General features: G+C 41.6%; 2 protein-coding genes and 2 pseudogenes across 2 annotated transcripts; 1 reads left to right on the top strand and 3 right to left on the bottom strand.

Annotated features, from left to right (window-relative positions):
* Nucleotides 1-9,174: 9,174 nt before the first annotated feature.
* Nucleotides 9,175-11,957, top strand: LOC136513140 (uncharacterized; annotated as a pseudogene).
* LOC136513141 (receptor homology region, transmembrane domain- and RING domain-containing protein 2-like) lies at nt 11,951-12,855 on the bottom strand (annotated as a pseudogene).
* A 1,569-nt stretch (nt 12,856-14,424) lies between these two features.
* Nucleotides 14,425-23,988, bottom strand: LOC136512296 (pectinesterase-like). The gene is made up of 2 exons (XM_066506265.1): nt 22,983-23,988; nt 14,425-15,125 (listed from the first exon to the last, which is right to left on the bottom strand). Exons 1-2 carry the CDS (start codon nt 23,986-23,988, stop codon nt 14,425-14,427), a joined length of 1,707 nt encoding a protein of 568 aa, XP_066362362.1.
* On the bottom strand, nt 16,225-18,942 carry LOC136512297 (target of rapamycin complex subunit LST8-like). The gene is made up of 7 exons (XM_066506266.1): nt 18,339-18,942; nt 17,453-17,530; nt 17,245-17,361; nt 17,076-17,170; nt 16,897-16,976; nt 16,740-16,799; nt 16,225-16,658 (listed from the first exon to the last, which is right to left on the bottom strand). Exons 3-7 carry the CDS (start codon nt 17,320-17,322, stop codon nt 16,531-16,533), a joined length of 441 nt encoding a protein of 146 aa, XP_066362363.1. The 5' UTR covers nt 17,323-17,361; nt 17,453-17,530; nt 18,339-18,942; the 3' UTR covers nt 16,225-16,530.
* Nucleotides 23,989-27,775: the final 3,787 nt, after the last annotated feature.

Below are 27,775 nucleotides of genomic sequence, written 5' to 3'. Positions count from 1 at the left end.
AGTGGGGAGAGCGTGCAAAGAATTGGTTTTTCGCTCATGGGGGAACACTGGACCAGGAGACAGGGAAGTGCGTTTATGGCGCAAGACTGCAAGAAGCAGCAGAAAGATTGTTTTATGCTCAGAGAGCTACTGCTAGTGGTGCGTTCAGGCCCAACAGAGAGAAGGATGAACTGACATACGCCATCGGGACTATTGAACACGGTGGCCGAACTAGAGGCAAAGGAAGTGTCTTGTGGGAGCATGGATTCCCTCAAGATAGACCTTCCTATAGAAGCCGTCAGAGAAAGAAGGAAGAAGAGGCACAGCGGCTCTAGAGGTTGGAGGAAGCGGTGCGTGAAGCACAGGAGCGGGAAAAAAACCTTGAAGCAAGAATGCAGGAGGAAATCAGAAGGCAAGTGTAAATAGCAGTGAGTGCAAGCAAACAGACATTAGAGCCAGGAATCAACATTAGCCAATCTGTTCAGTTGAAAATCAGCTGCGCTTCCACAGAGATACCAAATCAAGGGGACACAGGACTGCGCTTCCCTATGGATGACATCACTGAACCTTGTACATCGTGTGAGCTACACATTCTGAAGGGAAATTCCACAATCAATGTGGCTATCGGTCTTGTTAATCCTATCGACCGAACCAAGACACCAAGGATTCATGGGAATATAATCCAAGAAGGATATGCTACCATCTCGGTAGATAAAGCTGAAAAAGGTTTTAGTGATTTGCCTCTTGACATTCCTGGAGGTGATGGCGAGAAGACTCTAGGAGAAGCAGAGAAGACATTCATTCTATGGCGCAAGCGCTACATCATCATTCCTGGGATGTCGCCTCCACCTCCTCCTGAACTACCTCACCATAGGTGCGGATGAAAACACTACATCATTAATTTATATTGGCTTAAATAATTAACAATCTGCTCATAATAATATGTCATTCCTTTTTTTGTAGCAGATCCTCCCCAACCTAAATCCAATTGTTCAATCGCCAGATCATCATACTGCTCTTTACGATGACAATGTGTTGGAAGGCGAGGCTGCATCCACACCATCTCCAAGGAGGTCTCTGGAGGAAAAGGCCGTACGGCAAGACCAAATCAAAGCAATTCAAGAGTCTATAGCCGGATTTTTTAATGACTAGGTCATCGATTCCAAGGGCGAGTTCTACTTCGACCCAACACTGCCATGGAAGCCAAGCTAGAGGATGAGAGGAAACTTGTTATATCACAACAACTGTAATGCAATCTTTTGTAATATATGCACATGAAATAATATAATGTAAAATACACATATGCATGCATGCATATAAATATATATGCTTGAATTGTGTGATTTAATACGTTCATTGTGTTTGAACCGAAACATACTATACGCGCGTATAAATGTATAATTAGCAGCGTACAATACGAGTTCGAAAACCTATTTTGAAAAGAAAACAAAAAAGAAAAAAAATCTTTAGTCTCGGTTCGTATTACCAACCGAGACTAAAGGGTGCCGGCCATCGTGGCATGTCAGGAGGCACCTTTAGTCCAGTCCCGATTGGTGTTACCCACCAAGACTAAAGATTCCCTTTAGTCCCGGTTTCTGACCCGGGACCAGATGCTTGCTCCCGGGTGGGGAACCGGGAATAGAGTGGGTTCTCCACCAGAAGTAAAGCTCTGTTCTCTGCAAGTGGGCTGCAGCCGGCGCTCCCGGATGGACGGCGCCCGTCTTCGGCGTCCGCGCCGTGGGACACGCGGTATTCATCGGACGGCCATGCACGGCTAGGGCCGCGCAGGGAGCGCGCGGAGGCGCCGTCGCGGGAGTGCGCGGGTGGTTGGCCGCTGACGAGAGCGCGAGGGCGCGGCGCGTCTCTCAGCGGTGTCCGGTCTCCGGTCAAAAGGAGCGTCGCTGGCTCCTGACATCTGCTCGCGTCGGGTGATCACGAGATCGAAGGAAACAGAGAGAGGAGCGAGGGTGGCAGTTGAGGACGCAGGCCTTCCTTTCGCACGGCGATAGTGGCGAGAACGGGGCGGCGCTAATCTCCGTCGCGTAGTGGCCACGCGAACGGGGGCGAAACGGGATCGCAGGGAGAGGTTGTGTCTGGATGTTGTGGCTTCCGGAAGCTTCCGGGCCAGTGCGGGCGCGTGCACGCAGTCGCGCATGCGGTCCATGTTATCCTGTTCCTTTGACTGTGGCTTGTAGTAAACGATCGTAAATTTCCAGCCGAAATAGTATTTTTCTCTCACACAAATCAGTCAGCAGTACTTCTTCACGAACCAACAACGATACAAATCAGCCAACCGAACAGGCTATGGGTCGGATCAGCAGAGAACAGGGAGGGAGAGAAGCAGGCGGCGCGGCTGGCGTCAGAGATGGATGACGGGCGAAGACGGGTATCCAAGGAGGCGGCTACGGTGGCTGACGGGTGGGCCGAGGAGTGAGACGTGGCCCACTTGGCAGTGAGTAGGCGGAGGTGGCGTTGCGGGCTGCCGTAGCGGTGCTGCGCAGCAGTGCCATGCAAAGGACGTAGAGCAGTCCTGCCGTGCAGGTGCGGCTCCAGGCTGGTTTGCACTTGAAATTGGTCAGGCTCATTACGTGCTGCTTGGGATCTTCACATACTGGATAGGGCCTTCTAGGAATTAGTCTTGAATTTACATAATTATAGCATATTCAAGTATTAATTCGTTTTTTTGTTTGCTCACACAATCAATTAAATCCATAAAAACCAAATCACGCGCTAACACATCATCATGCACATTAACTATATGAAATGCCACATATTATTGCTGTAGAAATATTTAATTAAGGTGGGAGGGAGCTATAGCACAATTTAAGTTGTAAATGGTCTAATTATTGGTAGGAGTGTTTTATATTTTTAATGAGTGAGAACTATACATGTGTTGACAGTGAGTTCACCAACACAAGCAAAAGGTTTATTTAAGTTGCAGATAATTTACATGATTTGTTTTTGGAGAAACAAGATAAGAAGGTTTGAAGTTTGACTAGTTGGACCTAAAAACTATATGCAACACAACAACAATCTTTTAAGAATTTTTTTTAAAAGTTGGGTTTTTTTTCATTACATGCAAATTCATGGGTTGTTACATCAGCGGTGTGCCGACGGGGCAACGAACGGACGGTGACGGAAGGAGCGTCCCAGGTAACTAGGACGCAGGTGAGCGACGCAGGGAGCGAGGGTGGGCAGTGCGGCGACGATTGGGGAAGGGCACGACGCGGCTAATGAGCGTGTGATGGGGGAAAGGGTGGGCGGATGAGCGACCACGCTGCTTTGGGGTTGGGTGGATAAGCACGAGGGAGTAGGGATTTACTTTTTTGTTTCTAAGAGATGGGCCCGCTCTTGTGGAGCCGCTTCCGGACAAGAGTTACGGATGGATGCCCGTGTTGGATCATTATCGAACTAATTGTTTTTACATGTGCCATGGTTGAGTGGTTTGGACGAGGGAATGTTGGAGCCCACAAGAAATATGACCCGGTTGCAGAGTCCAGCCTTGATATAGTTAATGGGCCGAGGGCCATTATGATGTTTAATTAAATTGGTAGTTAAAGGTTTTGTGACATTCTATTTGAAAAAATCAAGAAAATGCAATAAAGTTCAGAAAACGATAATAACTTTAGAAAAGTACAAGTACTATCATAAGAACTAGAATATAGATAATACCAAGAACCGCAAAAAATGGTTAATATGCTTTTGTAGTCATATGAAACCATCCAACCCTCTCTTTGTGATTGTTATCGCTAACATTCTTTGGCATGTTGTTTTCTATACATTTGATATTGCACATCAAACATATTTAAATGATTTATTTTGTATTTGGATTAGACAAGAAGAGAAAAACAATAGATTAAATATGTTGATGGGGCATAACGATTTATTGGGCTGGGCTCTATATCTCAAGAAATGGTATTGTTTTTTACAAACGTTGATAAAAATCTCTTCCTCGGGTCTTGAATAAGAGTGTCACGCCCACCAAAGAAAACCAAGCTCGTCATATGTTTGCCCAGAAAGTACACACATACAACAACAGAATAGAAAATATCAGAAATAATATTATTAAATAACGTATACATAGCTATATTAACACTTACATCAGAGTATAACTAATCTTCAAGCTCCATTCTCCACAGGGACAACTGACTAGGGTAATGTATGCCAAGCACTTCAGTATTCTGAGAACTTCTTCATTGTCTTCATCAATCTTCTGAGCTTTTTTATAGTCTGGGGTGTGGGGAAATAGCAAGGGAGAGCACATGTCGTACTCAGCAAATATAATATGGGGTTCATGAGGCTGGTTGACACTGGTTTACTGCGATTGGCTTTTAATGAGTCACAGTTTTAAGGATTGAGTAGCAACAAGTTTATCACAAGCCCACGTAAACACATGATCAGGTAATCATGAATAATGAAATAACATAAACATTTAACCATTAATGATTCATCTATTCCGTAAGAGTTCCCCGACCGCTCGTGACCGTGAGCACGACTGTTATAATAGTTTTACACTCTGCAAAGGTCGTACACTTTCACCATGAGCCGTGATTTACCCTTTCATCCGAGGTGATCAGCCTCTTAACCCAAGAAAGGTCGACAGGGTTCACAATGAAGTCTTCCAAAGGTTCGTCTAACAAGTTAGAGACGCTAGGTTTCTGTGCCCTGCGAATGTAGAGCCCCCCTTTCGAAAGGCACACTCACGCAGAAGTACTCTTAGGAACAAAGACCACACGTACTACACCCTACCCGAAACACACCCCTCTTGCGCCATAAAGGTAACCACTAACAAGCTAAAAAATGTCCTCATACTTGACTAAAACTAGAGCCATATAGCACTCATCCCAGTGACCACTTACCTATAAGTCCTTAGGGAGAGGAATCTAGAGCATCACAAAAACTATGATCTAGCCCCCTTATTTCTTGTTGCTAAAAAGCATCTTTTAGTGTGTGTTGCATATTCCATTAGTCAAGTTACAAGATCATGGTTTCAGTTGAGCACTAGCATCATACTACCCAATGTAATACCCCATGGGTGACAAGGAATCCAAGATATCAAATAGCTAGGAAAATTACTACGGTTGCCAAGGTAGACACATGCATATGATTAAGTTATTAAAGTGAATAGGACAACAAGGATGATCTCATGTATACTTGCCTTAAACACTTGCTCAACTCTCACACCATCAGCTTTCGGTCATCACCTTCTGATCTTCAACGCCCACAAACGGCTCTCGTTTACTCGTAGCAAGCACCACACATAGGCAATCAAACAAGCAACAAATAAAAGCAACTAAGAATAACAGAGCAAGAACTTTAAAACAACATGCTAAGAGAGAACTCAATTCTACTATCGAGAGAACGCAAGAAACGTCGATAACGGAACTATCGTTAAAAAGAAACAACTACTGAGAGTTTTATATTATAAAAGAAAAGATACTACAAGCTTAATTTATTTTAGTTAAACAAAATCATAAGAAAAGTAAATATTTCAGATTATACAAATCATATTTTAATAAAAGAACCCTAGTTGAAGTTAATCATATTATATCTAATAAATATTATCACATATGAAACGTGTTTGAACTAAGCAACTTATAATTTAGAAACATATTTTTGTTAGCAGTTAATCATGAAAGATCGATATTGTCCTATGTTCCTTTTACATTAAAAAAACTAGTTTGCATTAACATTAAACAATTCAATATCTAAATTATTTACAAAAGTTATAAACACATGACATGATGAACAAAAGAAACGAATTAAAACGGATAATACACTATGAAATGGTGGTATAAGATTTAACTACTTAAACCGTAGACTAGATATGATATATACTTATACTGATATGGTGACTTCATAAGTTGATAGCTCGTGAGGAAGTAAAGCTAACAGATGCATGTGAGATTGTAAGCTCCAAAAGACACGAAAAACAATGAATGGATTACAAAGAAAGAGGGACCTAAAATGCAAAGTGAAACTCACATGCAACGGTGATTCTGGTTGGAGCTCTGTGCTGATCAGACGTGGCACCTGTGGATTTGATCGATCTTACAAGCATGAAGAACAAAAAAACGCAGAGTCTTTGCTGGCTGAATTTCATGGCCGATCGACACTGCTGCTGGAGCAGGGGGTTGGACAGCAGCTATGCTGCTGAGGCTCACGGGGCGGTGGAGCAGGAAGGTTGTCGGCCCCATGGACAGAATAGATATCCACCGGCAATACATCTGCAGCGAAATAAACAAAAGTTTCATGCCAAAATCTGGTTCATGTGATGTATGACAGGGAATAAGATAGAGAGGGTTCCTGTGGATGTGACAAAAGCAATCCTCTCTGAAGACTTCGCCGGGGGTGATTGGAATGCCGGGTATACTAAGTCAATTTATAATTCACACCAGCTTTAAATCCAACACTTTAGTTTCTATTTGTGGTGACATAAGTCTCTCCCTACAACTCATGAATTAAGAATTCTCACAACGACAGGGTCTACTCGATATGGATTAGGCGTAAATGAAACCTTTGCAAAAATCTAAAAAAAAGATATTCAATTAATATCAACTCATTAAATAAAAAAAGAGAGCGGGAGCGTTGGAGGTGGTGGCCACAAAGTTCACCGGAAAATAAGAAATAAATAGGAAAAGGTCAAACGGTGCCGGATTGATGCAAACAAGGACGCTACAGCATGGAGGATGATGAAACAAACCTCATGGTGATAGTGGCGACGAAGTAGAGAGGAGGGAAAAATCTAATTTACTATCTTAGGGATTCCCAAATTAGGGGCTTCCTTTACGGTAGTTTTGATGTGTTTGGGCTAAGGGGCTAGTACATATATATAGAGAGGAGAACTCTCCGCATCTACTTCAACTAGCAATATGGTATTAATTGATGTTGCACCTTCCACCTCCACTAATAGGCCTAAAGAAATATTAAAGTCTATTAGTAAATAAAGATATGGGCCTTTAGGATTTATTAGTCTTGCGCATGAGCTTTGAGGTTGGTGGAAGAATAAAGATTTTATTATTTTCGGAATTAATTCATTTAGTGAATAAAATAATTCTAGAAAAGTCTAGAATTGCTTTTTAAGCTGCGAAAAATAATGCGAAAGCTCCAAAACTTCGGGGGGAAATTCTCATAGACCTTTTGGATTATGAGGAACCTAAATAAAGTATTCTAAGCTCATAAAAAGATATTTTGGAGCATCTATAAATTAGATTATGCTAGTAGAAAAGTGGGAACAAGTTCTGGAAAAAGCTAGAAAAATTGTCGAGAGGTCCGTAGAGATAGGTTGACGAATGGTGAGCGGGAAGGAGTGATTTGGATGAAAAGGATTTTGGAATGAACCATAGGAAAAGATTAAGTTAGAAAACAAGAAATTTGATCACAGAAAATGATTAAGACATGGTAGAGAAGGAAGATCGACTTACTAAACACATTTTTTAAAAAACTTTACTCACCCACAACACAAAGTCATGCGTCAAGCAGGAGCCCGCTATATTAATTTAGAAAAATTTGGAAAACCATTTCTTAATCTAAGTTTGCATAAACTTAAACTAGTAATCTTGGGAAATTTTATATCAACATTGAAATCATTTACTTTATTTAGTGTTTTCTATGCACAACCCAAAATTGAAAATTTTGGGGTGTGACAAAGAGCTGCATTGGGCCTCTAAGCGATTTTAGATAAAAAAAAAGTTGTGAACTCCAAAGTTGTAGATCTTTCTGTGAACTAAAACCTTGGTATAGACTATAATAACATCCAATGTCATTTCAAAAATTCAAAAACATAAAATTTAAAATCTAGTATCTTAAAAGGAATATTTGAACCTCTAAAATAAATTAAATAGAAAACTTATCAACTACAAAAATTTAGATTGTGATCATAGATTAGTTGGTTCTGTTCCTTGTGGTGGAACCTGTGCACCCGGGTTTAAGTCATCGACTTGGCACGGGGTTGGCATTTTGTTGGATTTATTCTAGGATTTAACGGCGCTATGCTTTCAATGATAGGCGACGTCCCCGTCGACAGCGAGACGCCAGTGGTGACTTCGTGAATTTCAAGATCTACTGGCTTAGTCCTTCAGAGGTACTCATAGGGGTAGGATTTGCATACGTGTGTTCATAGGGGTGAGTGTGCGTGCGTTGTAGGCGTCTACGTTGTACTGTGTAATTCTTAAAAAAAGTTTTAGATTGTGTCGAGCTAAATTTGTATTCATACTACTTCATATGAAAAAATTAGGGATTTGCTAAATTCAGGTGTCTGAATTTTAGTTTTCTTTCAGGCGATGGTTATTGCATATATTGTATACAAAAATTGCAGTTTTAATTCGTTGCAATTTATATAGACGCAATCTGCAATTTTTGGTTCCGAGAAAAAAAACCTGTTAGACAAAATCACAAACCTGACAAATCTAATATGTGTTGGCAAAAAGACAATTTAATAATTTATAATTATTTCTATAGTAAGACGAGGATAAAAATTTGATATGCTATGACACAAAGACAAATAATAAATCATAAAAGTGATAATTTACTGTACTAATTGGTAGTACAAGAGTGTTGCCTGAAATCATCTTAAAATTCAGACACTTGAAATATAGGAGAAGTGAAAAAATTATGCTTCTTATACAAGAGGAAGAGAGAGCCCCAATGAGAGATGGGCCCAAATGCCAGGTTGACAAACCATCCAAGAAACCACTTTGAAATGTTCGGAGGGTATTTTGTTTGGTTTGAAAAATCAAGGTGTGTACATTATCCGGTACTGAAATTCGAGAGGGTCTATCAAATTCAGCAACTAATTCAGGGGATGAATTGGACTTTACTCAATGAAGAATATGCGAGTTTGATTTGCGGGTACCCAAATTTACGCACAAATTATAATACATAATATTTGGTCTTTCAAAACACTTAAGCCCCTTTTGGTACGGCTCATTCAAAACGGCTTCACCGATGAAGCCAAAAAATATGGCTTTTCCCGACTTCTAGTTTATTTTAACCCCGGCTTACAAAACAGCTTCACGCTACATTGCCTCGATTTGCGTAAAATAGATGAAGCCGAAGCCGATATAAGTCGTGCCAAAGAGGCCCTTAATTAGGTCTCCTACGGTTGCTACATGCACAGGCGCATGAGTGGCACTACAGCGAGGTCGTCGTACATGTCTTCATTCCCTGATTCCTCCCTACTATATTTCTCGTTCCCCTTAGGCCAGTCTCAATGGGGAGGTCATGGGAGTGTCATGCACATTAATTAGGGTGACACATCAGCACCAGAGCAATTTTTGCATGAAACGAGGAGGAGAGAGAACAAGTTCGTTTCATGGCCACGACACTCGCGAGCTCGGTTTCCAACCACTCGGTAATCGCACGACACTCGCACTAAGGGGGGAAGAGTTTCATCACCGATCCCGTGCTCCACGTGCGAAGATGCGATCCTTCTCGCCCGATTCCCCAGCCGCACGCGCGATTCCTCTCGCCTCCCGCGCGATTTCTTCTTCCTCCTTCCCTGCGCGCCAATCTCCTTCCCGTGCGTGCCTTGTTCTCCGTCCCCATCCCGCCCTGGCCGCTAGATCCAGCGCCATGGATCCTAGTTGTAGCTCCGGGCGGTGAGGCAGAGGAGGGAAAGGGGGCGGAGGCAGCCGCCTTGGAATGAAGACGGCGTTCTCTCCTACGCCGCCAGCTTCTTCATTTTCTCCTCCGCTGCCGGCCCCTCCATCTTCTTCCCCTGCGCCGGCCCCTCCATCTTCTTCCCCTGCGCCAGCCCCTGCTGCGTCGTCTTCATCCCCACCACAAGGAGTAGGAGTGCCGCCGAGGCCAACGCAAGGAGTAGCATTGGGTGCCATGCCCCCAAATTTTCCATATGTACAAGGAAACCAGCAAGCCCCAAATCTATGGTATGTGTTGATTTTGATGCCTGTAATTAGTTGATTTTGATGCCTAGAAGTAGTTGATTTTGATGCCTGCAAGTGTTTGAACTGATAGTGATTTGTTTGATCTCTACAATTTAATCTGCAATTTGTATGATATATCGTTTGCGTGCTCTGTTAAATGTTACTGAGCCTTCATGCTACTATGTTATCTTTTGTTACTGCAACTCAGAGCATGTGTAGATCTGATTTATTTGGATTCAAATGTTCAGGACTTGGTTTAGAGTTAAACTGAATCTCTCAGACATCTTTGAAAGTGACTGAATTTTTATATTCAAGTAGGTACCTACAATAGCACACACATATGCATATGAAAGTGACTGAATTTTTCTGTACAGAACATACAGTCTGACAGTTTAATCACTATTTTGGGCATCAATTCCTTACTAGACAGGAACTACATGCTATATATAGCGTTATATAATAGTAAAGCATGTACTTTCTCTTTATGTGCAATATGTCTTACTGCTTTGAGGAGGACTTAATTTATTTTTGGAAATGTCAGGTCGGTTTATCCACCAGGTGGTTTTACGAATTTCCTTCAACGACCACAGTATCCGCCGCACCCACACATGCAAGGAGAAAATTTTCATTTTGTTGGCCAGACCATGAGCTTCAACCCAATATCCCCACCAGCACCACCAAGTGCCCATGGAACAGTAACATCCCAAACTGTGAAACGAGGCACTTCAGCAAAGGAGACGGTGAATATTGACATTGAGGAAGGGGAGAATAGTGAGGCAAACAGGGTAGTAAAGAAAATATATTGGACTCATGACGATGAAACGAGACTGGTAATCACTGATCAGTTTTTTATTTTCCTTTTTGTAGGCCAGTGTTTTTTATTTTTCTGTCTGCAACCTGACTGTAGTGGGGTCAAGTCATCTACTGACTTCTCTTGAAAGGGAACAGCCGCTTCAAAGTGATTTGCATGATTGTATCTAGCCATTGATATTCATTACGTATGCACCTCTAAGTATGTGCAAGGAGGCAAGCCCGAGTAATTGGGGCTGTCAAACATAGTGTATTCCATCAATCAAATTAAACATCACATCCCCAAAGTAAAGCTATTTAACAAATAAATGTATTCACCATTTAACAAATAAATTTATTTTTCTTTTTGTAGGCTAGTCTTTGGTACAATACTTCATTTGTTCATACTTTTTATTTCGTATTTTGTAGGCCAGTGCTTGGTTGAATGTTTCGAAAGACCCAATTAGGGGCAATGACCAGAAATATGATACATTTTGGAAGGAAATCACTGAGGAGTTTAACAGGAAAGGGAATGGGAAGCGTAGAAGGGAACTAAACCAACTGAAGGTTCACTGGTCACGCCTGAAGTCATCGATCACTGATTTCAATGACGCTTGGACTAAGATAACTCAAATGCATACAAGCGGATACTCCGATGACATGCTAGAGGAAGAGGCACAGAAGATATATGAAAACAGGTTTGGAAAGCGTTTTTTGTTGGTGCATTGGTGGAAGATATTGAAAGAGGAGCCCAAATGGTGTGCACAGTTTGAGGAAAAAGAGAAAGACAAGACTAACATAGTTGATGTTCCAGAAGAACAGTCACGTCCCATTGGTAGAGAAGCAGCGAAGGCTGAGCGCAGTGGAAAGCGCAAGAAGGATAATGTTATGGAAGGAATTGTCATCCTTGGGGACAACATTGAGAAAATTATCAAGGTGCAGCAAGATCGGAAGGTGGAGCGCGAAAAGGTCACGGAAGCACAGATTCAGATATCAAATGCAAATTTGAAGGCAGCAAAAGAGCAAAAGGAAGCAAAGATGTTTGAGGTCTACAATTCCCTACTTAATCAAGATACAAGTCACATGTCTGAAGATCAAAAGGCTAGCCGAGACCAGGCATTACGCAAGCTTGAGGAAAAGTTGTTTGCTGACTAAGGTTAGTTCTCAAATCTGTCTACTCCACAGCCTGAATGCTACTGCACAGCACTTTAGTGTGAATGCAGCACTTTAGTTCATTAATCTGTCTAGGCAGCACTATATATGTGAAAGTAGTTTCCTTGATGAATCTAGTACTTTAGTTCACTTTAGTTCACTTTAGTTCCTTGATGTACAGTTGTCTTCTTGCACTTTTGTGAAAATAAGACTTGGCATTGCTTTAACTAATTGACTGCTCATTCCATGGAACTCCCGAGCTTGGGGAAGTCGAGCCCTGTCCCGTCTTATCTGGTGTCTCCGCACAAAGAAACAAGCAGCTAGGATAGCAGACATAGCAAGCAGTGATATAAATGAAATTGCCATGATTGACCAAGCTGAGTTCTCATATGTTGCTATTATCCACAACTCTGCATCAGTTTGACCTGAATATTTCTTCAGCTCCTCCCCTGATGCCTTAGAGACGAACACTGCATATATGTGGACTCCAGACGAGCTTCCAGCCACTGCAATAATCCTTGCTTAATTAATTGCAAATATATGCACTCACCAAGTACTCTAAATGGTAAAAATTTTACCATTAAGTTTGATAACTTCAGTTATCTACCTTTTAGGTTCAATGAAATTAATCTAATAGTTTAGAGATGCTTTGCAAAATTACCTTTTAGAGTTGTCTTCATTGTCATATACTACAACAGCCTTGAATCCAGCATTCTGTGCATTTCTAACTTTGTCATCGAATTGGCATCTGCCTCTTATAACCAACGCAAATGGTGAGACAGAGCCTTTGATCGCTTTTGTTCTCAATAGACTGCATGCATCCATAGGTTCCACAACATAAAGTACACCATTTACACCTGAAACTTTCGCTGCTGGAGCTGCAGGAAGAGCAAAAAAGGTCAATAAGCATTTCATAACCAGATAGATTTGTTCAGGAACCCAGGTAACATTGCACATTATCGATCATAAAGATACAAAAATGATGCTACTATATAAGAAGAAACTGGAAGAGCCATGTAACTAACAGGGCTAAAGAAAAAAAAGAGATCAGCCCATTATTCACTAATCACTAAAAACTGGGCAATTTAGCAATAAAGAGAACAGAACATGACAACAACAGCTAATTAAGAATGCGCTGGAGTGTGTGTTTGATGTTATGAGTTTCTTATACTGTTTTTTATCTTTAATGACAAGCAACTCACTTGTGTGTTGAGAAAAACAACAGCTAACTAGCTTTGCTTGTGTTGCCATTAGAATACCAGATTGCTATTGACATGTACAGAGAGACATGGACATAGTGTAATAATGTGTAGCACTCACTAAAAGTTGCCTCGACGTCATTGATGGTCATAATGTACAGAGAGACATGGACATAATGTACTTGTGACTATCTTTTGCATTATTGGTTATCTATTATAGTTAGTTATGTACCTTAAGAATTTAACTGCATATCATCTGTATTTTATATGTGATATCATGTTGAACTGTTTTTGTGTTTCTGCAGGATGAAATCAAGGCTGAAGGCTGACGGCTATCTGATCCTGCACTACTGAAGGCTATCTGATCCTGCAGTACCTGAAGGCTATCTAATTTTTTTCTATCTATCTAAGTTTATTACTATCTTTAGTTCTAGTGCATGCTTGAAGGCTATCTGAATTTTGTTTCTATCTTAGTTTACTATCTTTAGTTCCAGTGCATGCCGAACTGCTTTATGCGAATGCTGAAGTCTTGCTACTCGTCGTATATTATCTATGACTATCTTCAGCATATCTATGGTTTAATAGGATATATGATCATTTTGATATCAGCCGATTTATTTGATTTGGTCACTTGGTACTGAGTTCAGAGTAGCTGATGGTTGTGTGCACATGATGCTTGTCATTCTATTAACAAAATGCTTGTTCAGAGTACCTGGGGTGCAGTTATCTCTCTTGTTGAACTGATGGTTGGTCACCTGGTGCTTGTACGTGCATCCGATTGAATCTGTATCTTTTTTGTTCACCGTCTCAGTGATGGTTGGTGCTGCCGGCCTGAATGTTTGTTGCTATTTAACTGATGGTTGTTGCCGAGTAGAAATGGCTACACGATTATAGAGTGCATATGATCCCAACAAACTGCAGCAATTAAATGCTTTTCTTAGCCTTGGAAACATCAAAGTGAAACGATGCATTGTTGGGGTTGTTTCATGGATGGTTTCATTTGAGTCTTGATGACGTTTTAATTTTGGAAACTGTGCAATGACACTAGCCATTGAGACTGGCCTTATGATGATTAACTGAACTAAAATTATTATTGCAGAAACACACACACACGTATATAGGAGTAGCTATTAGAGCAAGGCTAATAATACAGCTGGCTTGCTGGCTGTAAGATTCCTTTTAGCCTTCTCTCAGCTCACTCATATAGTAGTTAGCTCTTTACATTTAATACATGACCCACTTGTCTCTCTCACAGACTTTCTTGGTTCTTGTATCCAAACCGGCTGTAAGCTTACAGCCCGCTTCTCCTCTCTCTCCTCTCCTCTCTCCTGCACCTCAGCATTTAGTCGGCTTACAGCCTGCTATTATACTTGCTCTTAATAATGTGACGCTTTGGTTAGCACACGCGCTTGCCGCTTGGTTCAAGAAATTAAGCCGCTGGTGAATGGCACGCCAGTCTGCGGCAGCCAGTTTTCGCCTAGCACCATGCTTGTGACGGTAAAGTTGCCGGCGTTGGTGCCGTTGCCGAGCACGTGGAAGCCCGGCCACGCCACCCGGCGGCTGGTGTCGGGGCCCGGCCCGGTGTTGTTGTACTCGGCGTAGTAGAGCGTGTCGAGTGCGAAGTCCCCGGACCATGGCATCCAGCCGGCGGGGTCGACGAGCGCACCGACGTACGACTCCATGACCACCGTGCGCGAGAAGTTCTTCCACGGCCGGCCGAGGTAGCTGAGCGTGGTGAAGGCGGTGTTGGCGGCGAGCTCGGGCGCGGCGACGAGGGCGCTGCCCTGGATGGAGGTGCCCGTGTTCTGGTTGGGGTCGCTGCGGCCCTGCGCCGTGACCGTGTTGCACTGCCCCTGCAGCGGCAGCCGGGAGTAGAAGGTGCAGCCCTGGAACACGACGGCGGCGTTGCCGAACACGTAGTCCACGGTGCCGTAGACGTCGCAGCCGCGGTAGAACTGCCGGAGGGAGTGCGTGTACAGCGTGTCCTGGTACGCCTCGAAGCTGCAGCCGTAGTACGCCGACAGGTCGGCGCCGGAGCGGAACGCCACCGCCTGGTGCTTTGCCGTCCCTGCCGTGTTCCGGAACGTCATGTTCATCGCCACGAATCCTTGCCCCACCACGGCTGCAGGAAGAAGGAGAAGACGTCGATTAATATATATATCTTCCATCATGTGTCTGATCGTTCGCACGATTAATGATGTGACGAGACCACAATCCTCTTGTTGAGTGCTTTGTGGAATGGGACCAAATAAAAGCGACGCGTTTTTAGTAAGGCTGGACGAAAAACTCAAGTTTGTTAGCTCGCTCGGCTCGTGGCTGGCTCGACTCGGCTCGGCTCGGCTCGTTAAGATAACGAGCCGAGCCGAGCCAAGATTTTAGCTCGTTAGCTATAACGAGCCAACTCGAGTCAGCTCGCGAGCTAAATGAGCTAAGCTTTCAGGAAAAAAAGTATCATTTAAAGTAGTTAGATGCATGAATACTATAGTATTTTATTATACTTGTATATATATTAGCGCATATTAATTTTTTTATTCGATTTAAGGTTGTTAGATTCATTTCTTTTGTATTATTATTATTCTCAAACTTTAGATAAATGCAAATATTATATTTTGTGTATTTTTTATATACCTGGCTCGCGAGCTTAACGAGCCAGCTCAAGCTTTTAACGAGCCGAGCCGAGCTGGCTTTCTGGCTCGTTAGGATAACGAGCCGAGCCGAGCACTACTACAGAAATTAACTGTAGGGGCGGCTCAAAAGCCTCTGTAGGGGCGGCTGCGTCAAACGCCCTTCCCAGGGTGTTCCTACAGAGGGTGCCTCTGTAGGAGCGGTTTCCTGACCGCTCCTGCAGTGACCTCTGTAGGGGCGGCTGGTGTTTTCAGCCGCCCCTGCAGTGACCTCTGTAGGGGCGGCTGGTGTTTTCAGCCGCCCCTGCAGTGCCCTCTGTAAGGGCGGCTGGTAATATCAACGGCCCCTATAGTGGACTTCTATAAGGACGACTGTATCACCAGCCGCCCCTGCTGTATGTATTTGTAAGAGCGGTTCAATCAAAAACCGCCCCTACAGTGGATTCTCCAGCAAAAAAAAAATAAATAATTCAAATTCAAATATAACTATATATATATATATATATATATATATATATATATATATATATATATATATATATATATATATATAATTCAAATTCGAATCTGACCGCCACAAATATACATATATACATCCACAAAAATTCAATGCGTAACCATTGCTGCATTCAATTCATAGAGCAAAAAGAAGTACCACTAAAATTCTGCAGAATCATCCACCAACAGCACGCAAATTATTTGTACGCAGCCCGAGGCTTGCCGCATATATACAGCTACAGCCCCGCATTTCAACAACAGAGCATTAAACACTACCGCTTGCTGCATATATAGCTACAGCCCCGCATTTCAACAACTGGGCGTTAAACGCTACCAGGTCATAAGTTAAGAGTGAAAAAAAGTTCTGCAATCCAAAGTATGTACAGGAAAGCAGTCACAACATGGTTATGAGGGCGCTGATTCTGCCCCATCATGGAGAGCGCAGCACACGGTGGCCTTGTGATGACCCTGGTACACCCTGATGGCCTCTCCGGTTGACATCGTCCATAGCCTCGCTGTGGTGTCTGAAGAAGCTGCAAGAGAGAACAGACCGGTTAACTGTGCAACTGATAAATCATCGGGGAAGGCAGAGGGCAACACGGTGTAGTTCATACCTGTTATCAGATAAGCACCATCGACCGAGAATACACAGTCCCAAACCCAGCGCTGATGGCCTAAGAAGTTGATTGCCAGTGATGTTTCAGGATCTCATTCGGAAACATAAGATGAGTATGAGATGGAGAATTGTTAAAAGAAGACTCCAAACATTACCGACTAAAGTTCTTTCCAACTTGAAGCCATCAACATTCCAAATCTTTACAGTGTGGTCAGATGATGCTATGGCAAGATACCTGCAAACAAACCCAAGAATGTCACATGGAACCCAAGAGGACACAATAATACACTGGAAGAACCATGAAAAATAGCCTTTTAGACCATTATTACATTACCTGTTAGGATCGCAAAATTCTGGTGAAAGCAGGCACTTCAGAATGTAGCCATCATGGGCTTGCAGTTTGTGCAGAGGTTCAAAGCAGGTAATTGTCTACATAACATAATTTGAAAAATTCAGAAATCACAAACTCTATATTTATACAGTTATTTGCAGAACAGACTGACCTGAGTACCCTTAAGTAGGCGCCAAACGTAACATGTCCCATGGTTATTTGCAGCAACCACCATACTCCCATCCCACATGACTGTCAGAGATCTTACAGCAGTATCAACCTCCGGTACCTAAATAATTGGAACCAACAGATCAATTGTTTTCTTGCATTACCCTTTCCACAGAAGTACCATAATACTGGAATATGAGTATGTGACTCACCAACTCACAGCTGCATGAGTTAGCGGCCAAATCCCACACACGTATGTTTCCATTCTGATCACCAGATATTAGCTCTTTCTGAAAAAAAAACAATGTTTTGAAATTTGGTGGAAAGAAACAAAAATAAGTAACAGAGGAGAATAGCCAAAACAAAAACTATCTGACTCAACCATCCAAGTTAAGAATACTCACTATTTAATCAGTACAAGAAAATAAAGTTCCACAGGAAATTTGAGAAACAAAGAGTGAGACATAGGCCAAGCCATCTCTGCAGTTTGAGACGAAGGCTAGCCATATGAAAGTTCAGTTCACTCTCTCGAGTTGATTTCAACTAGGGTATCACAACAAATGAAACCTATAAATTCACAGCTACATGCAGTCAAATTGTGTTTTGTCAGCATTTTTGCATTACAGATTTGTGAGTCGGTTCATTTCAAAATGTTCATATCTTTGCCCTTTTAAGTTTCCCTAAAGTTTAATCCAGTTAAAGTAAACCCGACGCAGTTAATTGTAGCAAATAAAAGTCCAAGCAATGGCATTCCATGTATTTATAATTATACTACTGTCATTTTTTTATTGGACCACTCATCTAAGTTTATCAGTACATGGCAAATTGCTCTCCAGAAACTGAATCTATGCAATCAACGGATGCTACTGTCATCCATCTACGTGTGAACACAAATCATTGAATGCTACTGCCTATGCCATATTGCTGAAAAACATATTCAGAAGATAGAGGAGATGAACTACAGACTGTTTTTTTATTGGACCACGCAAACTGTTTTTTATGGCAAGTAGTAGCAGAACTACAGACATCTTGGTTGGGCAAATCCATCTTGCAGACGTAGTAGGAATAGCAAGGGAAAATAGAGGAGATGAGGGTGACCTGGAAGACGAAGCAGGCAGATCTGAGGTTGGAGTCGGAGGATTAGAAGGTGGAGGCTCCATCTGTGCTCGACGATGGATCCCCGTGCGCCCGCCGCCGCACAGCGTGGACGAGGTGGTGCCCACCGCAGCCTCCCTGCGAGCGCCTCCGGCCTCCCTGCTCGGCTGCTCGCGGCAGCCCACCGCTGCGCTCTGCTCGCTTTGCTCGCTCGCGACGAGTAATTCCTCGTGTCCCTCGCTCGGCAGCTGCTCCGGGCCCCCGTCGCACAGCGGGCTCCCTCTCTTTCTCACCGGCGTGCAGACGCCTGGGCACGGACGTGCGTGGGGCCGCAGGCACGAGCGCTCGCGTTCGCGCTCAGCTGTTGCTGCCAGGTCTTCGCCGTGCCGCGGGCTCCCTCTCTCTCACCTGCTGGCCGGCCCTCCCGACGCGCGAGGGGGCTCACCAGGCGCCGCCGCCGCCGTCGCTACGTGTGGAACGGGAGAAGTGGAGGAGTCGGAGGAGGGATGAAGAAAGAAGCTAGGGTTCAGGAAGCCGGGACGACCCAGGTTTTGACCGGCTAAGGGTGTGATGTGAGCCGTCCGATCTAATCAGACGGTCAAGAGAGCTACACGGACGAGTGGGCCAAACAGGCCCAGGCAGGGGGAGATGGAGGGCTGAGCTAAATAAGGCCCGGTCAATATATTTTTTATAAATATTATTTCAAAATATGATAACTTTGACAGAATTTTTGGATAGCAAATGACTTCAAATGAAAAAGTCATAAACCACAAATTTATAAAGCTCATCAAGATCTACAACTTTTATTTTGGCCATTACTCCATCGGACTTTGTTTGAACAGTTCAAATTTTGAACTTCAAAAAATGACTACTTCAAACAATATTTGGAAATAGCAAATGATTCCAGCTGAAAAAGTCATCAACAACAAAGTTGTACAACTCATTGAGATCTACAACTTTTATTTTTTTATAGATATATTTACATATACAATAACTAAAACAACTACAACAGTTTAAAATTGCAAAATTGAACCTTTAAAAATGGGGAAAAAATTTAAATTTTAAAAAATTAAAATAAAAAATATTAAAATAATTTTGAGACACCAAATGATCTCAAATGAAAATTTGATAAACAACAAAGTTGTTCAACTCATCAAGATCTACAACTTTTATTTTGGTTATCTTGTCATTTGATTAAATTTGAACCTTTCAAATTTGAAATTTTAAAAAATGACAAGTTCGAACCAAAATTTAAGACCCAAAATGATTTCAACATAAAAAGTGATGAATACCAAAGTTGTTCAACTCATTAATATCTACAACTTTTCTTTTAGTCATCTTGTCATTTAACAAAATTTGAACATTTCAAATTTGAAATTTTGAAAAACGACAAGTTCGAACCAAAATTTGAGAAACAAATTGATTTCAACGTAAAAAGTGATGAATACCAAAGTTGTTCAACTCATGAATATCTACAACTTTTATTTTGGTCATTTCTTTATTTGATAAATTCTTAGCACACATTGTTCACTAATCTTACGCATGTCTCATATAGTTTATAAAACTTTACGAGAGATGTGTCACATTTGTGAACAATGTCATTATCACTTTGTCATATGAAGAAATGATCAATACAAAAGTTGTAGATCTTGATGAGTTATTCAACTTTGGTATTTATCACTTTTTCAGCTGAAATCATTTGGGGTACCAAAATCTTGTCTGAAGTTGTATTTTTTTGAAATTCAAATTTTAAATTGCTCAAACTTTTCATATGTATATATTGACAAAACCAACAAAATAAATTGATAGAGAATGATTTTAGAAAATTTTAGGAAAAAAATCATCAGATTTGGAGTTAGTATGAGGAAGAAAAACTAGTTACAAAGTTGACCCACAGATTAAAAAGAAAAATCACACTGTTCACTATGATCATGTAAGGATCATCTAGAACAGTGTGATTTTTCTTTTTAATCTATGGGTAAACTTTGTAACTAGTTGTTCTCCCTCATACTAACTCCAAATGTGATGGTTTTTTTACCTAAAAATTTCTAAAATCATTCTTCAGCATTTAAGTTTGGTCAAACTTAGATGTGACAATGTTTTACGCATTTTAAAATTTGAAATTTGAAATTTGACAAGTTCAAACCAAAATTTTAAACCCTAAATGATTTTATATGTAAAAGTGATGAATACAAAAATTGTTCAACTCATCAAGATATAGAACTTTTATTTTGGTTATCTTGTCATTTGACTAAATTTGAACCTTTCAAATTTAAAATTTTAAAAAATAACAAGTTCAAACCAAAATTTGAGACCCAAAATCATTTCAACATAAAAAGTGATGAATACCAAAGTTGTTCAACTCATTAATATCTACAACTTTTATTTTAGTCATCTTGTCATTTGACAAAATTTGAACCTTTCAAATTTGAAATTTTGAAAAACGACACGTTCGAACCAAAATTTGAGACCCAAATTTATTTCAACATAAAAAGTGATGAATACTAAAGTTGTTCAACTCATGAATATCTACAACTTTTATTTTTGTCATTTCTTTATTTGACAAATTCTTAGCACACATTGTTCACTAATCTTACACATGTCTCATATAGTTTATAAAACCTTATGAGAGATGTGTCACATTTGTGAACAATATCATTACCACTTTGTCATATAAAGAAATGACCAATACAAAAGTTGTAGATCTTGATGAGTTATTCAACTTTGGTATTTATCACTTTTTCAGCTGAAATCATTTGGGGTACCAAAATCTTGTCTGAAGTTTCATTTGTTTTAAATTCAAAATTTAAATTGCTCAAACTTTTCATATGTATATATTGACAAAAACCAGCAAAATAAATTGATAGAGAATGATTTTAGAAAATTTTAGGAAAAAAATCATCAGATTTGGAGTTAGTATGAGGAAGAAAAACTAGTTACAAAGTTAACCCACAGATTAAAAAAAGAAATCACACTGTTCACTATGATCATGTAAGAATCATTTAGAACAGTGTGATTTCTCTTTTTAATCTGTGGGTAAACTTTGTAACTAGTTGTTCTCCCTCATACTAACTCCAAATGTGATGGTTTTTTTTCCTAACAATTTCTAAAATCATGCTTCAGCATTTAAGTTTGATCAAACTTGGATGTGACAATGTTTTACACATTTTAAAATTTGAAATTTGAAATTTGACAAGTTCAAACCAAATTTTAAAACCCTAAATGATTTCAGATGTAAAAGTGATGAATACAAAAGTTGTTCAACTCATCAAGATATACAACTTTTATTTTGGTCATCTTGTCATTTGATAAAATTTGAACATTTCAAATTTGAAATTTTAAAAAATGACAAGTTCGAACCAAAATTTGAGACCTAAAATGATTTCAACATAAAAAGTGATGAATACCAAAGTTGTTCAAATCATTAATATCTACAACTTTTATTTTAGTCATCTTATCATTTGACAAAAATTGAACCTTTCAAATTTGAAATTTTGAAAAACGACAAGTTTGAACCAAAATTTGAGACCCAAATTGATTTCAACATAAAAAGTGATGAATACCAAAGTTGTTCAACTAATTAATATCTACAACTTTTATTTTGGTCATTTCTTCATTTGACAAATTCTCAGCACACATTGTTTACTAATCTTACACATGTCTCATATAATTTATAAAACCTTATGAGAGATGTGTCACATTTGTGAACAATGTCATTACCACTTTGTTATATAAAGAAATGACCAATACAAAAGTTGTAGATCTTGATGAGTTATTCAACTTTGGTATTTATCACTTTTTCAGCTGAAATCATTTGGGGTACCAAAATCTTGTCTGAAGTTGTATTTTTTTTTAAATTTAAAATTTAAATTGCTCAAACTTTTCATATGTATATATTGACAAAAACCAACAAAATAAATTGATAGAGAATGATTTTAGAAAATTTTAGGAAAAAAAATCATCAGATTTGGAGTTAGTATGAGGAAGAAAAACTAGTTACAAAGTTGACCCACAGATTAAAAAAAATCACACCGTTTACTATGATCATGTAAGGGCTGCTATTTATTCGTGTGCCATCAGTAGGGGCGGCTGGTGATTCAGCCGCCCCTACAGTCTGGCACTGCAGGGGCGGCTGGTGATTGAGCCGCCCCTACAGATCAGCCTCAACTGTAGAGGCGGCTCAGGTTACCAGCCGCCCCTACAGTGCCAACTGTAGGGGCGGTTGGGCTGCTGGGGCCCGAGAACGCCCACTGTAGGGGCGCCCCCAACCCCAGCCACCCCTACAGTAAAAATGTCCTCGTTCCTACAGTAAGAATCTGGCGTAGTGGAGCTAGCTCATTATCCTAACGAGCTAGAACGAGCCGAGACCAAACGAGAGCCGGCTCATTATCCAGCCTTAGTTTTTAGGTTTCAGCCCCCTATCTCGTCCATATATATCCGTCTAGTGTCACACGCTGAGCACTCCAGTTTATATTGAAAGTACAAGCTCACTGTGGCAAGTTTCAATTATATTTTAATCAATTTTCAAATCGTAATTTTTTTTTGAAATTTGCTATTTATCTGTCGTTTTTCATGTGCCAAATTTTTACCATATAATGACTATTGGAGCTTATATCTTAACGCAACGCAATAGGATGCATGGCATACCGAAGGTGGCCGATTGGAAGGTGGTCCAGCCGTCGACGACGCTCCGGTTTCCGGTGACCACGGTCTGGCCGATGCCGTCGCCGACCATCATGATGTACTTGTTGTTCTTGGGCACCACCACGTTCTCCTTGTAGACGCCGGCAAGCACGTAGACCACGTAGTACCCGGTGCTGCCGTTGAGGTTTTTCGGCGCGGCAGCCACGGCGTCTCCGATCGTGGTGAAGTTCCCGGCGCCGCTCTGGTCCACCGTGACCACGGTGTTCACCGCCACCGTACTCTCTGGCCCCTCGATCGCCATCCGCCGCACCATCTCGTCGTCGGTCACGTCGAATAGGCCCCTCCTCCCCGCGGGGGGCTTCTTGCTCTTGCAACCGTGGCCGTGGTGTGGCGGGTCATTGTTGCCGCCCTTGTGCGAGTGCGCCGGCTTCGCCGTCGGCACCCACGCCCTGGTGAAGAGCGACAGCGAGAGGCTGTATAGCTTGGTGCCGTTGGCGATGGGGGCGTCGAGGCCGCCGCGGTCGGACCACGACCCCGACGCGGCCTGCAGGTCGTCGAAGCACGTCTGCTGGTTGGTCAGGATCGCCGACAGCAGCGTGTGCACGTCGTCGGCCTGCGGGTCCAGGAGGGTGTCCGTGCTCTTGATTGTCGCGCCGGCGGCCGTGAGGAAGTCCACGTTCAGCTCGGCCATGAGCTGGCAGTCCCGCAGCGCCCCGATGGCGCTCGAGGAGAGGAGCCGGTGGCGCGCGAGGTAGCGGTCCACGAGGGCGGCGAACTTCCGCGCGCCCGCCAGTGACTCGGCGACCGAGAAGAGGCCGTACGTGTAGAGGTCCCCCTTGCCGCCCGGCGGAAGCACGGACCGGCAGAAGATCGGGTCCGTGGTGGCGTTGCACGCGGCCGACGGCGACACCGGCGTGGACGGCGTCGTGTCGCAGAGCGCAAGGCCTGCGATCGAGAGCAGCAGGAGAGCCGAGAGAGCCGCGGCAGCGGCGGCGGAGTGGAGGGCCATATTGGTAGCAGTGCACGTCTAGTTAATCTTGTTTGAGGTAATTGGGGGAAGGACGAGAGGTGATGTTGCGAATTTATAGGTGAAGATCAGAGGGATTCATGGTAATTTTGCAGAGAAGAGGGGTCAAGAACTGACAAAATGATACTGTAGAGACTAGAGAGTGACTGAGTGAGGGAGGGGTGTGACGACTGAGAATTTTATTTTGCCTTTTTGCGTGTCGAAAAAGCGCGTGGAAGATGAAATAATGGATATGTGCGTGGAGTGGGGTTCAAGCACTCACTCGATTGAGCTGGAGAGTATGCATGCATGGACGCACATGATTGGAAGTCGATGACATTCATCATTTTGGGGGGGGTTGGGTTGGTTTGGTCGGATTCAAATGGGGATCTCTCTGTTGTTCTTTTGTACTTTCGTCAAAGTAAAGCGGCTGAGGTTAACCTCCTTTTCGAAGTCTCCCGTAAAATTTGGTCTAGGACCTCTTGCTTCATTCATCTTAGGGGTTATGTGCCATACAGTGAACGATTAACTAGGAAACTTAGCTGCTACTTTATAGTGAGTTTCAATCAAAACATTAATTATTCAACATAATTATATTTAACTTTAAGATAAAGGCTAAATTTTGTCTTGCCGCGCTAATTAAACATATTACTCCATCTGTTCATGAATGAATAGATTCTAGTCACACTTTGGTATTTCTAGCTTGTCTACTTAATAAAGTCTAGTTCTTACGACTCTACTTTACTTTACTTACGGGATATGATATCCGCTCCCACCGAGTGCTCTAGTTGTCGATTCTGACTAGAATAGTAATCATTATTATAGACGTGATGTCTAGGCTAGTGTGTACCTGAGCTTGTACCCAATCCCACGATAGTTGTGGTAGCCCTAATGGTGACCACCTTGTCAGGTCTTTGTAATCCACCATGTTCGGATTGGTGTTTTTTTAGAACCTTGATTATCTAGTTCATCCAAAAAAAAAACTTTGGAAATCCCTCTTTACCAAAAAAACATTTTACCTAATTTTTTCTTGGATGTTCTTGATTCGTTGCTAGTTCACTTACTATTTCCCATGAAAATCAATATTCTCTAGGATACTCTCGACTGAAAGCTACAGTGATATCCATGCGCTTGCAGATACCAAAAAACATTTTACCTTGTTGATTCATTGCTATTTCACTTCCTGTTTCCCATATGAAAATCGACATTCTAGAATACTCTCGAATGAAAGCTATAGTGATATCCATGCGCTTCTAGATTATTTCTATCATTTATTTATGTGTGTTAACAAATAACAACAATTAACTAAAAACCAAACATGGATGCGGGCCTAGCTCCGCACGTGGAATAGGCTTGCATACACATAGAACTTCTCTTACACTTTCGCTATCGCTTCATGTAAAAGGGTTAATCAGGAGGTGCTACATTTGGAACAACAAGGATTATGAGCTGGTCTTAGCCTTCCTAAATTTCTAACGTGGTACTAAACCCACCAACAACAACTTCTCATGTGCCACATGGTCCACATGGGCTAACAACACGACCACTATATGTTTCTAATGGGCTGGGGTGTTATAGCGTTAAAGATAATTTATAGGGAAAATAAACATTTCATAAAAACATTCTCTCCGGTTGTTGGATAAATGATTGTTTTAATGATTGTGGTGTCCACAGCAAAGATACATGCTTTCATAATAGTATTAAGCAACACTACTAAAAAATGGTTTTAGAAGGTAGGCTCCCTGATTCCTGTATTTTTTGGAGCTGTTTTAATTTATTAATAGACGCATACTTCCTGTTTACATCAAAATTTAGGAAGAGAAGAACGTGGGAACTCGAAGCTTCCAAGATTGTATCATCAAGGGATCAATCAGATGTGAATCGATATCAGTCGGTTTTGATGCGCTATTAGAAATCGGCTATTTTATAGATGACGTCAGCAGATAACATCAACGGATTACGTATAGATGGCGTCGGGGGAGGAAAATATGTCGGACTCTACAAAAGAAAAGGATTAGGGTCCAAGTTATCTTAAATTAGGAATATTTTCTTTTATTTCAAAGATTATAATAAGTCGTGTTTGAGTAGGATTCATGTTTAAGTTCCGAGTATAAATATTAGACCCCGACTATTGTAAGAGACATCCAATCAATCAATACCAATTACTTTTTTTGGCTTCACACCACCCTTAGGAGTAGGAGTACTGTAGATCTCGGTGGGTTCTTTAACAAGCAGGGCTGCATCAATCCGGTCGACCTCCAGCTTATATGTAAGTACCATCATAGCTTATACTTTTGTTTATAAGGCTGCATCAGTCCGGCCGACCTCTTATGAGCTCTAGTATAAGTTAGTTATTGATTAAGTTTAAGTACGGCTGCATCGGTTAAGTTCGACCTCCACTGTTCGAATTAGATTAAGGTCAAGTTATCGGCTCTACCTAAGGGTGGCATCTTTCGAGTAGATTCATTAAGTTACCGATCTTGCTGATATTCTGGTTGTCATTAGTTTCAGCAATATCAACCTGCCCGATGGAGATCGATCTAGATCAGCCTCACATCCTTTTAGTCCATCGTTTATTTTATCACATTGCGATGGTTCTTACTTTAAACGATGGATTATGTTTTATCTGTTATTCTACTTCGATCTTGATCATGCATAGTACGCGGTTAAGGCATGTCTGATCTTAAGAAGGTTTGCTAGCTAGTTGAATATGGCGGTAACGATCCGGTCGATCCCCATTGTTAGTGCTTTAAATCGGAGTATGCTAGTTGGAAGATTTACTTTCGACCAGGCGTGACCTTGGCTGTTTGCTATGCCTGCATCGGCTAAATAGCCGATTGCCCGTACTTTAACGCTTATAGTGTGTCTTTATAATTCTGTTAAATGTGAATAGATCTGTTTATTTTAAAGGTTTGATCTGTTATCTTTATCATGGCTGCCTTTGATCCGGTCGAACCCCACTCAGGTTAGATTTGATGAGTTTATAGATCTGTCCATATTAAACAGTCGATTGTTCACATGCTATAATCCCTTCTCTACATGAATCGGCTATTTTAGCCGATTCGCCTGTGCTTTCACAGATATGGCATGCTTTCATGAACCTGTTGAAGTATGGCCGGTTCTATAGATTTTCTAGTTCTAGACTATCATCATCATCATAGCTGCATCGATCCGGTCGAACCTCACTATTGGCGGTAATAGATTAGATCTAGATAGTTCGTAGATCTGTCTATATTAAATAGTCGATTGTTCACGTGGCATATCCCTTTTCATCGGATTCATTGGCTCTACACCATGTATTGATCAAATCTAATTTAGCCAATGATGAATCTTTGACGCATACATGTTAATAGCTTAAGGAAAAGGATCATTAAAACTGGGTGCATTGTATTCATTACTATAAAATCAATCATGACCTGATGAGCGTTATAGTCCTTAACGGTCGATTTCTTCTCATATCGGCTATTTAGTTGATTTTTCTCGTCTGGCTGCTCCCGAAGCAGCATACTTGGAACTATCTAGGCAAAACCAGCATGTTCCACCCTAAATTACTGATAAATTTATCTCTCCTTGTCAATTGCAGGTCAAATTAACTGGCACGCCCTTGGGAATTCACAGGATCGACTGGTCTTGTGTTGAATCCAGGCAGATCTCCTGATCATTCTGGCTTGCTGTGTGTCCACCCAGTGCGGCTACCACGTTTTCGCGCCGACACGCGTTCTAGCACGCCTAGTGGGACCGTACAATCGTCATGGCAACTCACAACAATAGGTACATTCTTATGGTGTCT

This window comes from Miscanthus floridulus, chromosome 16 (assembly GCF_019320115.1).
Source record: "Miscanthus floridulus cultivar M001 chromosome 16, ASM1932011v1, whole genome shotgun sequence".
NCBI lineage: Eukaryota > Viridiplantae > Streptophyta > Magnoliopsida > Poales > Poaceae > Miscanthus > Miscanthus floridulus.
Note: the sequence above shows the minus strand (reverse complement) of the source record. Positions and strands in the feature narration are given on the sequence as shown.

Excerpts from the sequence above, each read along its gene's own strand:
- LOC136512297 (XM_066506266.1), bottom strand. The coding sequence starts at position 17,322 with ATGTGGGATGGGAGTATGGTGGTTGCTGCAAATAACCATGGGACATGT. Across the intron at positions 17,171-17,244 it reads GCCTACTTAAGGGTACTCAG|ACAATTACCTGCTTTGAACC; the intron begins GTCAGTCTGTTC and ends TATGTTATGTAG. Across the intron at positions 16,800-16,896 it reads GTTGGAAAGAACTTTAGTCG|GCCATCAGCGCTGGGTTTGG; the intron begins GTAATGTTTGGA and ends TCAACTTCTTAG.
- LOC136512296 (XM_066506265.1), bottom strand. The coding sequence starts at position 23,988 with ATGGCCCTCCACTCCGCCGCCGCTGCCGCGGCTCTCTCGGCTCTCCTG. Across the intron at positions 15,126-22,982 it reads CTTCCAATCGGCCACCTTCG|CCGTGGTGGGGCAAGGATTC; the intron begins GTATGCCATGCA and ends TTCTTCCTGCAG.